The following is a 15,736-nucleotide window of genomic DNA, read 5'->3' as shown; positions in this document are numbered from 1 at the left end:
CAATCAGAGCTTGAGCATTTAAAGCGACAGACAACATAACTGTCTACAGAATACACTAATATAGTCAGCGATATAGTTAGCATAGGTTTATGTTCTTGGTGTGAAAGCGCCTTAACTTTAAGAGAATGGCAAAGATCATACCACAACACAGGAATATGATGTTCATAATGATTTATTTCTTTAAATTTAACAAAGAAATTGAGGGTCAGAAAGTCTTTAATTTACAAATACTTGAGTTGGTTATGTAGCATGACAGTCCCAGTCCCGGAAGACATCTCATTATGCAGCGTGTGGTTTCAGTTCAGATGAATCCTCTTTGCTCAAGCTGTTAAGCATCCACACCCCATGGGTGAAAAAAGTCCTTCTGGTACTTATTTCTATCTATGCAGAAAGTCCAAATGGTGGCATGGTGCCCAGGCGCTCAGATTTGGCCGAAGAGTTTCTATCACCTCCTAAACAAAGCAACAAATTGTTGGAGAGCATTCCCATTAACATACAGAGCACCAATCACAACACTGCACATTTTGTACTTTTATCTCATTGGCTGAGGAGGCTTAATTCAGAACAGACTGACACTTCTTTGAACAACAAAAAGGTTTTGTGGCTTGAACGTGAAGAACATGTCTCCATGTACTTAAAAACAACATTAGCACGTTAGAAACTAAACAGTCAGTCCAGGAACATGATACATTTCTTACAGATAGATAGCAGCAGATGGATGCAGAGGATCTAAGATAACTTTGTTTACACCGAGAATAGTTCATCAGTAGTATTGTGTAGATGGACTGTGAAGAAGCATTTCCTGAAGTTTCCTTTTCTAGAAGCTATAGAGAGAAAAACAAGCACTTAAATTGAAATCACTCAAATGAAATCCCTTTCTAGATAACGTAGGCTATATGTAGACTATATACAAATATAAATGTAAAGAAATATAAATATGAATAATACATTTTATATTACATAAATAGTAAATTATATAAAAATGTACTATAGATTTAGTATACAAGTCTATACTAATGATCAATCTACATATTAGATGAGACATGGCCAAAAGTATGTGGACACCCAAACATAATACTGGTAATTCAAAACCATGAATCTATCACCTTGCTGCTGTAGTTTCTACTCTTCTTCTAAAGGTTTTAGATGCTGGAACATTGCACAGGAACAGTCATGCTGGAACAGCAAATATCTGCAGCAACTGCACACAATTTACTAGAACATATAAACTAAATGCATATAAAGATAAATGCATGTCATCAGACTAGGATTAGTGTTCACTGTAATTAAGAGGAGAAGCCAAACCTTTAAACTGGAATAAATTGTGTGATAGGAAAGAAAAATGACCTGTGTTCTGAATGAAAATAACTCAAATTCATCAGTCTGTTTTGCAGTTTGGCAGTGTGTGAAAGCTTTAATTACAGACAGTGAATGCTGGTCCTGTTCCGTCACTGTGTGTCAAAGCATGAATATCTAATTGTTCAGCGCAGTGCGTTTGGACAAAGCCTGGCAATGTTCTCATCCAGCTCTCCGAACACACACTTACACTGAGAGAAAGCAGTTGAAATAAGGTCTCTAGTCATGACTGCAAGGTAATATCTGCTTAATGTTGTCATCTGCAAACCACTGAGAGGCAGGAGGCATGAAACTACGAGTGCTGTGACATAAAGATGAGTGATTACTGACCAGCTTAAAAGCTCAGAACAGTTTAAAATGAACAATCAACATATTAATAGGTTTTCTAATCTCATGCTTGTATATCTGAAAGCTGTGAGCATCAGATGAACTAATAACACAAGCAAACATATACAGCATAAGCAGAAGCCAACTAATCTACCCAAAAACTATGTGGACATGTATGCTTATATGCCTCAGATATTCTGTCAAATAAAAGTGTGACAGTTCCACAGAGATAATTTTTGATCTTTGCAAATGGCAGAGAGGTTATATGGGTATACGGTATCATATCTTTGATGTTGGAGGCTGCCGCTCATGGTCCTTTCAAGGCAGCAGGGTGTTAGCGACCCCTGCCATGACCCCAACTGTGCCAAGATTAAAACTGCCCTGAGAGCGCTAGTAAAAACACATTTGTGAGACTGCAGTGAGGGTCAGCTTCCTCCTCGTTGCAAGGCTATAAAATCCATTTAGAATGGATGCATATCAAACTATGCAGAACGGGCATGTAAGACCCAACACAGACAAACTCTGACTGTACATGAACCACACATGGCTTGACTTGCTCATCGTGACATAAAAATAACTGGCAGGTCACCTGAGGCCATATTAATAGGCCTCTTCGGAAATCGTCTCAAAAGCTTATGCTACAGGATACAAGAATAAAAGGTAGGCCTAAAGGCTACATAAATCAGATATAACAGTAATACTTTATATTTGTATATATTAGTTAACTACATTAGTTCACATGAACTAATAATGAACAATACTTCAAATGCATTTATTGATCTTCGTTAATGTTAATTAAACATAAATTATTAAAATCAAAAGTTGTATGTTAATACAAAGTTCTGGCATGAAACAGATGGCGCAGGCTGATAGGTTCTAACTCAAACTGATATAATCACATCATTATTCACATGGCACAGCTGATTGGTTTCTTTTCACATCAGCAGCCAATGAGCTTGCTGCTTAACATTTAAATACTTGGCTAGTGCTTGCTGTAGCGCTTCAGAAACCCTCCACCTTCCCCAGCTCCACCTGTATAGATCTGCTGCAGGGTGATTTCATGTATGAAATGTATTATTTCATATGTTATATGTGCAGCAGCAGTATTTATTACATGCTCACAGCAGCATGTTGTGGATGTACTGGCAGTAGCAAGTCTCGGTACTTGCTTTGCTTCTGCAGCTTATAGCAGATCTATTCCACTAAGACCAAACACATTAACATTGCCTTGTATATTACCATGCTAAACTCACCTAAAATTGTCATGAGAGATTATTTAATGGATTTGAACTAGCATGAACTAACTGTTGTATTTTTATTAAAGTTAATGATTAAAAAATACTTTAACAAATGTATTGCTCATTTTTGGGTAATATTAATGCATTAACTAAAGTTAACTAACGCAAACTCATTGTAAAGTGTTAGTAATATTACTGATGTTTCATAAAATATGTTGTACCCAAAAATTTGGAAACATCAATTTCACTGTATTAATACGATAATTTTTCTTATTCTTCCGAACATGACTTTCTTGAGCTATTTTGACCAAAATCTTGATCTCAATGGCTGTATGAAGAAATTTCTTGTTCAGGTTGAGTTCATCACATTCACTAAACTAACTGACCAAAACATATCCATATACTTTTGATCAGTATATCTATACTGGATTATTTGAAACCTAACAAAATTCTTGTCTGTAAATAGTTTCCTTGGAAAGTGTATTGTCTTTCTTTAAAATAAATGCTCCTTGATTTCATAATTTCATAACTAATGCAGTGCTATTTATAATGAATGAATGAATGAATGATAATTTATAATATAATAATTCATTTATAATAATTTCATAACTAATGCAGTGCTATTTATAGATTTTTAAATACTTCAAGGGTTATTTCACCCCAAAATGATCATTCTGTCATCACTGTGGAACATAAAATAAATCTTATTACTATTGAAGTACTATTTTGGGTCTATACATATACATATACACATATATATTAGGGGCAGTCGTGGCCTAATGGATAGAGAGTTGAACTTGTAATCCAAAGGTCGTGGGTTTGAGTCTCAGGTCCGGCAGGGATTGTAGGTGGGGGAGTGAATAACCAACACTCTCTCCACCCTCAATACCACGACTGAGGTGAGACCCTTGAGCAAGGCACCGAACCCCCAAACTGTTCCCCGGGCGCCGCAGCAATGGCTGCCCACTGCTCCAGGTGTATGTTCACTACTGTGTGTACACTTGGATGGGCTAAATGCAGAGCACAAATAACGAGTATGGGTCACCATACTTGGCCACACACCTTTCTCATTCACAAGTGTGAACAAAATTAATTTATGATCCTCAATTTACAAGGCAGCTGTGATAAAGCAAGAGAGTTTAAACAAACACTGATTCTTTCTGATACATGATAAAAGCATAATAAATTAAAATTTACACAGCACCACAATTTATTATGCAAATATACACAGATTGTAAATTGTAAAAGTGAGAGCAATTGTTTTCAATGCATGATTATTATATTTAAATAAAAAAAACATATGTAAGAAACACGAATATACATAAATAAAGATATCACTGCCATCCATGCATATTTGCTGTAAAAGCTAAAAGCTGTAAAAACAAGCCACATGCATCATGTGTTAGAAGAACTTGCAGAGCATGCAGACAGAATAAACCACATCAAGTCTCATATGTCAACAGTCCACTCCACAGAGATAAATGACAGGAGAAAGCCATAGGAACAGAGGGAAGGAGACAACAGTTTTTGGGCACAATGTAAAAACAATGGACCTGAGGAACAACTATAAACAGAAAAAATGAGATGTCCTCTTGAGATGGCGCCGCGTATGGCTGCTGTGGTGTGGAACGCTCCCGTTCTTTTAATGTTTTTGTTTGTTTGTTCTGTGTTTAGTCATTCTCTTACTGTCCGTTTTTACCAGAGACGAACTACTGGACATAAGGCAACACACTACAGACAATTTTTTTTCCGGTTTTTGATTATTCAGACGCTTTGTTGGATGTTTTGGTCGGAGGGGCAGCGGTCCTAGTCAAACGCGCGCTCAGACGGAAAAGGGGGAATATCTGTGAGGATATATGCATCCCCACCAGGACATTCTTATCATTCAATAATGATAAACCGTGGTTTACTGGGAAACTCAAACAGCTTTGTCAGGCCAAAGAGGACGCTTACAGAAGTGGGGATACAATCTTGTATAACCAGGCCAGGAACAGACTAACAAAGGAGATCAGAGTGGCTAAAAAGAACTATTCTGAGAAGTTGAAAAAAGAACTTTCAGCCAACGATCCGGCGTCAGTATGGACTGGTCTGAGGAACATCACCATGTACAAGACACCACCCCCACAGTCTGTGGAGAATCAACAACTGGCTGACGATCTCAATGTGTTTTACTGCCGATTTGAAAAGGCCAGACTGACACCCAGCACCCGCTCTGATCTGCACTTCACACATTCACCTTCCCCCCCTTACTCCCTCTCCCACCATTCTACCTGCGTTTAAAGTCTGTGTAGAGGATGTGAACCGGGTCTTCAGAAAACAAAAATCTAGGAAAGCTTCAGGACCAGACAGTATTTCACATGCCTGTCTAAAAGTCTGTGCTGACCAATTGGCTCCCATCTTTACACAGATCTTCAACAGATCTCTGGAGCTGTGCGAAGTTCCCTGCTGCTTCAAACGCTCAACCATCATTCCAGTCCCCAAAAAGCCCAAAATCACTGGACTTAATGACTACAGACATGTCACACTCACGTCTGTGGTCATGAAGTCACTTGAGAGACTGGCCCTGGCCTTCTTGAAGGACATCACTAGACTCTTGCTGGATCCTCTTCAGTTTGCCTACAGAGCAAACAGGTCTGTGGATGACGCTGTCAATATGGGACTGCATTACATCCTGGAACACCTCGACAAACCTGGGAATTATGCAAGGATCTTATTTGTGGACTTCAGCTCGGCCTTCAATACCATCATACCTGACCTTCTCTCAGACAAACTGAGACAGCTCTCTGTGCCCTTCTCCATCTGTCAGTGGATCACCAGCTTCCTGACAGACAGGCAGCAGCTAGTGAGGCTGGGCAAACTCACATCCAGGACTTTCACCATCAGCACTGGCGCCCCTCAGGGTTGCGTTCTCTCCCCACTGCTCTTCTCCCTCTACACGAATGACTGCACTTCAAAGGACCCCTCTGTCAAGCTCCTGAAGTTTGCGGACGACACTACAGTCATAGACCTCATCAAGGACGGTGACGAGTCTGCTTACAGACAGGAGGTTGAGCAGCTGGCTGTCTGGTGCAGTCTTAACAACCTGGAGCTTAACACGCTCAAAACTGTGGAGATGATAGTGGACTTCAGGAGGAACCCCCCCTTCTCAATAAAAACTCTATTATTGTATTACAATAAAACAACTATAGTTATATATTGTAAAATGTATTTTATTTCCTCTATCTTTACATTCAAACTACCTATGCTATCATCACTCAATCTTTAAGACCCTATAAAACAGTGGTAAAATGTAATCCTTTACAAATCTCAAAATTAATATCCATTTTCATGCTGTACTTTATGTTGTGATGCTTAAATTCACAGATTTTTTCCTTTAGTGTTTTTTTTTTTTTTTTTTTTTTTAGACAAAATAGTATTAAATTGCATTACTGGCCATTTATTGATTAGACTATGAAATAATGATCAGTTTATTGTATGTCTTACTTATGGTAATCTTAGGACCATAGCCTTAAATGACCTGAAGCACTTGCCCCATCTGCTGGAATTGTGTTGTTGCTACTCCTATACTTTTTTTTAAAAAGCAATGTGGCACAAAGTTCAACACCAGAATTTGCATACATTTTTAATTTATTTTCCAAACGAAGAACGCTGTATACATTTTTTTCCAAACAACAACATTGAACTCAAATGTATGCGAAGGATGTCAAACTAAAAGTACTTCATGCTCTAAAAAGTCTTAGATGAAGCATCTATGAAAAACTGTGTCCAAATGTACAACCGCCAACTTATGTTTTTATGAAACGATACTGTAATAACTGTCAATATACAGTTTCCAGGTAGTTATTCTATAAAGTGATGTATGTACAATCCCCGAAACATCGGACGACCAACACAGTAGTACAGACTAGTGACATGACAGCGTCATGTGAACGAAGCCATCACATCGTACTGGTACACAGTGGCAAGATGCAGTCATGTTAGTGAACAAATGTTGCTGCTACAGGAGTGGTGTGTCTGAAAATGCACTTAAAATCTCTTACAGCTCTGCGAACATCATTGGTCAAGTCTGATATTAAAGGACAGCGCCATTGGCTACAAAAGCCACCTTCTGACAGAGTCTTTCACGAAGCACTCAGCGTGATTTCCTCATGGTGTTACGGATGCATTATCCATTTTGTAGACTAAAATTTTGGCTTGTTGAAGGCAACGTCTGAGTCCTCTTGACTCAAAAAGGACTCAACATGTAACAATGAAATGATTGTGTCAACTGAAAGGGGGAGAAAAAAAATGAATCCACACTGGTTTGACTTCCATGGCCCTCCCACCCTATTCCCATTGATCAACCCTGGTCTCGTTCCCATACAAAAAGACAATAAAAAAACAAATCAAAGCAGCCATAGTTATTGAGGAGCTGGGGCTCCAGAGAATAGTATTACTCCAGATGAGGAGGAACAGAGAGAGAAAGAAAGAAAGAAACCAGGAGAGAAAAGAGCGGATGAACCATCAGTCTGTCCTGGGTCACTTCAGACCCTCGTGTCTCACTGGATTTATTTGTGCTCCTTCGTTGGGGCAAAGTACAACTCCATGGGCTTGTTGACTTTCCAGTACTTCTCGCTCACCAGCTCCAGAGAGAAAGAGCCATTCAAGACCTGTGAGTGAAAATGAACACTGTCATATTGAAGAAAAGCATGTTTGACAGTTTATAAGAATAGGAGTTTTAGTTTAAGTGAAGTCACATCTTTAGTTTTCCTTCTTTTGAAGAGTGATCTAAGTATTTATGGCTTGAAAGCAATGCAAAATTGGCAAGCTTGATAACTGGTGTAACCCAAGACTATAGAAATACAAAGACGGTTCACTCATATACTTATGAATGGGAGAAACTGCAACGCGAAATATGGTGAAATAGTCCTGCCTTCTAAATGAAAGAGCCAATCGCTGATTGGTAAAGTCATTGCGTCACTGTAGCGGCCCTTAGAAGCTCCAGTTCCCATAGAAACCTGAGGCTAGACCAGCCAATGCGCATGTGCAGTCATAAGCGTGATTTAACTGCGCATGCGCATTGGCTGGTCAAGCCTGAAAAATAAGCTTTTTTAACGCCATTTGAGCATAAGAAACAACATTCATGGGGCAGTTCATTTCAGATTTTGTTGCTGATTTGAAATATGTAATTTAATTGCGACTTCAGCTAGCAGTTTTTGAGATTTCAGGACTCCCCCCATTCATTTAGATAGGACTTAGTCTTGTTTGAGCTGCCTGGAGGCATGTGAACAGACTCTCCTTGAAAGGGAATTTGGTGTGACATCCAAGTAGAAGTATGAGATGTAAAATATTTATCATAGCACAATCCTTGTCCAAATGATAGAATATGATTGTTTGACCATATCGTGCAGCCCTAGATGAATTGACACCAAACTTACTGTGAACTGGTTGTTTGCTGTAGGGATGTAGATGGTGTACTGTTTTTCGCTGGCTGCCTCTACGTTGATGGGGCTTGCCTCTCCGTTCTTGCGTATTTCCTCCAAAGCCAATCTGACAGCCAAGTATTTGGAGAGGTGGTCCACTGTGGCGTTCCCTGAAGTCTTAATGTATCTGGTAACAAATATAACATTTAAATTTAGACTAAAATGAAACTTGTTTAAAGCATATAGCTAAAATGATAATAAATTAGTTAAGCAAAACTAATTAAAACAGAACTGGCTCACCTTGTCTGCACGGCGTCTTCTTTCTCCATCAGTGTCGGGTGAGGCCGGAACACCAGCTCAATCTCGCTGGCCCCGTCCAGTGCCATGTCTCCTCCTCCGTTCTCTGTGGCATTGTCCATGTCCAGTCCCGAATCGTCGGAGGTTTTGGTTCGTTTGATGCTGGGTCCGGCCTCTTGGTTACTGTGCACTGATGCATTGCTGCAATGTGAACTGTCCCCATTGTCCTCTGCCCCGCTGCCATTTTCAATTTGGTGCTTCTTCCCCCGCTGCAGTCTACAGCACCCCCGGTGGAAGAACGGTGGGAGCAAAGTAACAAAACCAGATGAAGAAAAAAGAAACAAAAAAGTATTGTCTTACAAAAGAGTAAAAACATAATATTCAATATCATGTCAAGTTACAACTGATTTCAGCACATGACAGCCATAGATAAGAGATAACACTAAACATGACAACTAAAATAAAATAAGAATTCACGAACGTAAATATGAGAAAAAAAAATTCCCACATGGATTTATATCAGACATCTAACCTGTTCATTGCCTGGATTTTTAGGCCCTCCTCAATACTGTGGCTGAGCGCCTGCTGGTTGTTGTGCTTGCTGATGCGGGCCAACACTCTCTCCTGGTGGGCTTCGTACTCGTCTCTGCTGGGGTAGATCTTACTGATAAGGGCGTCAAAGTTAGGGTCTGGACGGAGGGAGCGCTTAGACACCAGCTTCTTCCTGCATGTTGGACACTCCTTATTCCTGTGAAGCAGAAAAGTTTAAAATTGGCATGGAACTGAACTTAAACTTCTCAAATGAGGAAAAGAAAAAAAAAATTTTGGGGGGGGGGCGTTTTTGCCTGTATTTTCATAGGACAGTATAGAGATGACAGGAAGCAAAGTGGGAGAGAGAGAGGTGGGCGGGATCGGGAAAGGTCCTTGAGCCAGTATTCGAACTCGGGATGCTCGGCGCTATGTTGATTATGAGTACTTGAAAAATAATAATAACATTATAATATACACTGCAATATTCTATCAATTTTTTTATTTTATTTTGAATTTACTTAACAACTTTAAAGCTGCAGTCCATATGTTTTGCCTCTTTGCCGCCATCTCTGTTTGAAACCTGCAATTGCAGTTATTTGAGGAATTATTTTCTTTACGTGGGTTATGTTTCGGCATGGCTCCAGTGCAGATGAATCTAATGTTTGAGGTGTATGTGTGGCTGTCAGTCATCGCACCGGTGTGGATACTGTGTTCTCACGCATTGCGTGACTACATGCATGTAGTGTGTGTTAGCTTTACATGTAGATTTCATTTTCTGTACAGTCTAATTGTCATACCATTTGAATTTCATATTAAGAAATTCTTTTAAACCAAAAAGCTAATTATTCTTCCTTCGAACTGGTTCTCTTTAAAATACAAAACTTGTGTAATCCCATGCAGACTATCTGTAATCAGATGCACATTTAAAACTGGAATATAATCTAATTTCAGTCACTTACATGTTTCATAAACACAATCCTTTCTGGATTACAATCCGCCAACAAAATGATAAATTTAATTATTCCAGCTGCTGTGAGAAAAGGCTATAAATGTTCCACCACCTGCAGCATCCTCACATACAATATAGCCTATTAGCCAGGACTCCATCTTTATGTTTACAGACATGACGTAATGATGCGGTGGCATGATCAAATTTCCCGCGAATTCCTACCAGTACCAGTAGAAAACATTATCATAAACTTACTGTTGTGAATCGGGCTACAGTAAGGCGATAGTTTTGAACGCTCACAGGTTATGTAACTGCTCAAAAATTAATTTCAGATAATTTTTAACCCAAAAAAAAGTTACGGACTGCAGCTTTAATACAACACATGGAAAATACACATAAAACAATCCAGTTATACGATCATGTATTTCACGTCTCAAAGAAAATGTACAATAATATAAATCTGAATACAATAAACCCTACATATACCCCAAACCTACCCTGATCTGAGCGCAGTGATGATGCAGTCGGCACAGAAGCGGTGCAGGCACTCCTTGGTGGTCATGGTGTTCTTCAGCATGTCCAGGCAGATGGGACACATGAGCTCACTGTGCAAGCTGCGCGGGGACACAGCAATCTCCAGACCATCCGTGATGGCCTCCTAGAGGAGCACAACACCAGAGAAGCTGCATTGAGGGTCTAAAACTAAACCACATATTAGGGCTGAACGATTAATTGCATTTGCGATAATATTACGATATGAAAAAACAATATGTTTCAACCGCAGAGGCTGTGATTACAATCGGTCACGTGACACGCGAGAGTAAAGAGGTGTGTTCAACTTGAAGATCGATCGTGTATGACATCAAAGTAAGGCAAAAGAGCTCTCGCGGTACTTTGATGACACACACCGATCGGTCTAAGCAGCGCTGCTTCAAGTTGAACACATCTAAGCAGTCTTCAGAGGAAGCATCAAGTTGCTACAGTGTTGCCAAGTATCCGGTTTGCCTCCAAAAACGTGATATTTAGCCCCTGGAGTGTGAATCTTACCAGGGGAACCCCTCCTAAAAATATGTATTTTATCCCCCGGAATGCAATTTTTACCGGTGGACCCTTCTCAAAACGCAATTGGGCTAGTTTTGAGTAGCAATTGGGCGGGTTTTGAAAACCTGGCAACCCTGGCACTCTACACGCGGAGTAACAATGTTATGGTGCATTTCATTACTGAAGACTTCGACCTTAAGATAATATATATAATAAGGTAATATATACACTGAACAAAATTATAAACGCAACACTTTTGTTTTTGCCCCCATTTTTCATGAGCTGAACTCAAAGATCTAAGACTTTTTCTATGTACACAAAAGGCTTATTTCTCGCAAATATTGCTCACAAATCTGTCTAAATCGGTGTTAGTGAGCACTTCTCCTTTGCCGAGATAATCCATCCACCTCACTGGTGTGGCATATCAAGATGTTGATTAGACAGCATGATTATTGCACAGGTGTGGGCCACAATAAAAGGCCACTCTAAAATGTGCAGTTTTATCACACAGCACAATGCCACAGATGTCACAAGTTTTGAGGGAGCGTGCAATTGGCATGCTGACTGCAGGAATGTCCACCAGAGCTGTTGCCCCTGAATTGAATGTTAATTTCTCTACCACAAGCCGTCTCCAAAGGCGTTTCAGAGAATTTGGCAGTACATCCAACCGGCCTCACAACCGCAGACCACGTATAACCACACCAGGCCCAGGACCGCCACATCCAACATCTTCACCTCCAAAATCGTCTGAGACCAGCCACCTGGACATCTGCTGCAACAATCGGTTTGCATAACCAAAGAATTTCTGCACAAACTGTCAGAAACCGTCTCAGTGAAGCTCATCTGCATGCTCGTCGTCCTCATCGGGGTCTCGACCTGACTGCAGTTCGTCGTCGTAACCGACTTGAGTGAGCAAATGCTCACATTCGATGGCGTCTGGCACTTTGGAGAGGTGTTCTCTTCATGGATGAATCCCGGTTTTCACTGTACAGGGCAGATGGTAGACAGCGTGTATGGTGTCGTGTGGGAGAGCGGTTTGCTGATGTCAACGTTGTGGATTGAGTGGCCCATGGTGGCGGTGGGGTTATGGTATGGACAGGCGTATGTTATGGACAAAGAAAACAGGTGCATTTTATTGATGGCATTTTGAATGCACAGAGATACATTGCATTGTTGTGCCATTCATCCATGACCATCACCTCATGTTGCAGCATGATAATGCACGGCCCCATGTTGCAAGGATCTGTACACAATTCCTGGAAGCTGAAAACATCCCAGTTCTTGCATGGCCAGCATACTCACCGGACATGTCACCCATTGAGCATGTTTGGGATGCTCTGGATCAGCGTGGATATACGACAGCGTGTTCCAGTTCCTGCCAATATCCAGCAACTTCGCACAGCCATTGAAGAGGAGTGGACAACCTGATCAACTCTATGCGAAGGAGATGTGTTGCACTGCGTGAGGAAAATGGTGGTCACAACAGATACTGACTGGTTTTCGGAGCCCCCCGGACCCCCCCAATACAGTAAAACTGCAAATTTTAGAGTGGCCTTTTATTGTGGCCAGCCTAAGGCACACCTGTGCAATAATCATGCTGTCTAATCAGCATCTTGATATGCCACACCTGTGAGGTGGATGGATTATCTTGGCAAAGGAGAATTGCTCACTAACACAGATTTAGACAGATTTGTGAACAATATTTGAGAGAAATAGGCCTTTTGTGTACATAGAAAAAGTCTTAGAGAGTTCAGCTCATGAAAAATGGGGGCAAAAACTAAAGTGCTGCATGTATAATTTTGTTCAGTGTATATTCTTATATATAAATTCTAATTTTATTTAAAGTCTGTCCAAAGTTAACAGAGAGTGTTTAAAAAGTGCAATCCACATGTTTACATATGTTTATTACAGTGACTTTGAATTACCTAAATACTAAGTGTGGTAAAGCAACAGTTTTGTTTTTATATTTCTGCAATCTACTTTGGTTTGTGTGATTTGTTACTGACTTTCATATTAATATTTACACCAGGCTTACTTGTCAGTGCTTTATGTTGTCATAATAATTATTAGCCTACATGCTAACAAGGCTGGAAGCTCAACAAATCAGTCAATATACTACTGTGATTGTAGTTGTTAAATAAAAATATCATTCTTATCAATTCATGCATCACCTAATTTCATCGTAACATATAGGCCTGGCCTACAGAAGAGAACATTTAGCCTATGTTTAATCTATCTAATGTCATACTATACAATGATTTATTGCTTGTTTTTGTTGAATAGTACAGAACATAAAGAGCTTTAAAAAATAATTGCATATTAAATCTCAATCTTGGTGTAAAAATGATTTAAAAATCACAATTAGATTACTTTCCAAAATCGTTCAGTCCTACTACATATCCCAAAACCATCCCTTGAAAGGGTTTCACTAAGATACAGTCAGAATGGCACTTAGAAAAACCTGAACGTACAAACTGTGCACAATTAATTTTCTTACCTGTGGAGTTCTCTGTAATTCATAGAGACTAAGCTCCCAGGTCTTACTGAGGGGTTGAATCCCATTCATCTGGACCGTTTGTGTCATCTTTATACACTGTGTGTCCTTCACCTCTGAGAAAAAACAGTCAAAGAGAAAAATATTGACATGATGTGCAGGAACTAATATCAAAATCTACCACAAGAGCTAGCTACAGGTTTTGGTGAAATACTAAATCAAAACAAAAAAGTCATACATGATTTAATTTTCTATGTAACTTAGGACTTACACAAAACTTAATTCTCAAATATCATTGATTAGGACAGGGACAACTGAGTCAGATTCATTATGATCACCTCTGACAACTGACATCTGAGGGTTGTTATGGTCTGTTGACGCTGGTTTAAACTGAAAAATGCCACGTTATTTAGTCCACTAACGTTAAACTCTATCCCCGTTTCAATAATCATCAGCTCTGCAGTTTCTGTTTATTTTTTAATATCAATATGATATAATAAGCGATTAATCCGTCTAAGCCTGAAGTCACAGAGCTAGCAGGCTAAAATTAGCTCCTAAAGGCACTTCTAACTCTTTGTGTCAATGAATACTGAAAGCATCTGCCTACACGTACCAAGTGTCAAATGCATGACTGTGCTTGCTCTCCAGCAACCGACAGATATTAAAACCCCCAAAACAAAATAAACAGAAAAGAAAAAATAAATGCGGAAAGGTTTTATCTCCTGCGCTGTCATGAAAACGTAGAGCTAACGGCTAACGTTAACTCTCTCTGCTAATCCAGATGCTGTATTTACAGGCTCCATTAAATCAATTATGAAGACATTGTCGACAAGATAGTGAGATATAGTACCTCTTGCGCTAATGAAAACATCAACATCGATAACCAGAAAGCATATATTTCCGCAAAACCGCAGCTGTTTACATACTCACATCTCAATGTTATGAACACTCTCTCCCTGCCAGCGCGTTCTGCAGCGCTCAATATGGCGGATTCAGTGGGCCGACATGAACTCTGGGAAATGTGTTTTTTAACAAGTGAGTCAGTTGTAAACAGTTAACACTTAACACTTTAGTGTACAAAATTACATTTATTATATAGTTCCCTTTTCTTTATAAATTTAATTGCAATTTAATTGTTACAAGCTAATATATATATATATATATATGTATGATAATATTTTTAAAAACGGGAAAAACATAGCCTTATTAATTTTAAGTAATTCTTAGTAATTCTACGCTAGCAATTCTGATGGACTAGCGACCTGTTTGATGTTTAACGAGAAGAAAGTTTTGATAAATAATCATTTTGACAAAATGTAAAAAAAATACTAGATGTTAATTTAAAATTATGAGATATTAAGTCATAATTAAAATAATTAAAAGTCATATGTGGCATAAAAACTACTTACCAGTCCAAAAAATAAATAATGAATGATAAAAATGTAAATATTATATAGCCTACTAATTCATAATTATGAGGATCTTAAATTATGAGTTAATTCTAATTTATTTTTTATATGTGTTTTGTGTAAGAAAACCGCCACGCAGTAAGTTTTTCTCACATAATTATTTCATAATTATAATTTAGTATAACATATTTCATTTTTAGAATTTTATTTATTTTTATATTTAGCATAATATATTAGCAATTTGTACATAATCTATAAGAGTAACACCAAAAGGGACTTTGGTAACGCTCATGCAAAGTGTGCCTCTAGGGGGGAGTAGAGTAATAACATAAATCTCTCGGATTACACATTCCTTTATAATTTATATCTCTTTTCCTTCTTTCTTAATTAATAGGATTCATTCAGAATAACAACGCACAAAATACATGTACAAAACTTTGCGTCTTCTTTGCGCGCATCTTGCTATTTATTATTATTATTAATATTATGAGTAATTCCAACCATAGACTGTAAAAAAAATTCCACCCGGAGGACGCGCGCCGTTCATTTTCTTTCTTTTGCACTTTTGCACATTCTAATATTTTTCGAATGAACCATTTTATGACATATTTTACCAAAGTTAATTGGCCTATAGCCTACTGTTTTTCAAAAGTTTTTCCAAAATACTTTTTTTTTTGCGATAAAATACAAAG

At 38.8% G+C, this 15,736-nt stretch overlaps 1 protein-coding gene across 4 annotated transcripts; it reads right to left on the bottom strand.

Moving 5' to 3' along the window:
- Positions 1–6,323: 6,323 nt before the first annotated feature.
- On the bottom strand, positions 6,324–14,622 carry LOC306881657 (E3 ubiquitin-protein ligase RING2). Of its 4 annotated transcripts, XM_079435841.1 has the most exons (8): positions 14,486–14,595; positions 13,974–14,025; positions 13,639–13,751; positions 10,598–10,758; positions 9,153–9,368; positions 8,624–8,896; positions 8,339–8,510; positions 6,324–7,570 (listed from the first exon to the last, which is right to left on the bottom strand). In XM_079435841.1, the coding sequence occupies exons 1-8, from the start codon at positions 14,510–14,512 to the stop codon at positions 7,469–7,471; spliced, it is 1,116 nt and encodes a 371-aa protein (XP_079291967.1). In that variant the 5' UTR covers positions 14,513–14,595; the 3' UTR covers positions 6,324–7,468. The 4 variants fall into 4 exon arrangements, with proteins under 4 accessions (XP_079291967.1, XP_079291969.1, XP_079291968.1 ...); XM_079435843.1 differs by lacking the exon at positions 13,974–14,025 and having other exon boundaries at positions 14,566–14,622; XM_079435842.1 differs by lacking the exon at positions 13,974–14,025 and having other exon boundaries at positions 14,249–14,593.
- Between the last annotated feature and the right edge of the window lie 1,114 nt (positions 14,623–15,736).

This window comes from Barbus barbus (genome assembly GCF_936440315.1).
Source record: "Barbus barbus genome assembly, chromosome: 15".
Taxonomy (NCBI): domain Eukaryota; kingdom Metazoa; phylum Chordata; class Actinopteri; order Cypriniformes; family Cyprinidae; genus Barbus; species Barbus barbus.
Note: the sequence above shows the minus strand (reverse complement) of the source record. Positions and strands in the feature narration are given on the sequence as shown.

Bases quoted from the DNA above. Each gene is read 5' to 3' on its own strand.
- LOC306881657 (XM_079435842.1), bottom strand. From the start codon at position 14,369: ATGACAGCGCAGGAGATAAAACCTTTCCGCATTTATTTTTTCTTTTCT. The intron at 13,752-14,248 runs GTACGTGTAGGC...GTTTTTTCTCAG, and splicing joins AGTCATGCATTTGACACTTG to AGGTGAAGGACACACAGTGT. The intron at 7,571-8,338 runs GTAAGTTTGGTG...TTTCACTCACAG, and splicing joins CAGCAAACAACCAGTTCACA to GTCTTGAATGGCTCTTTCTC.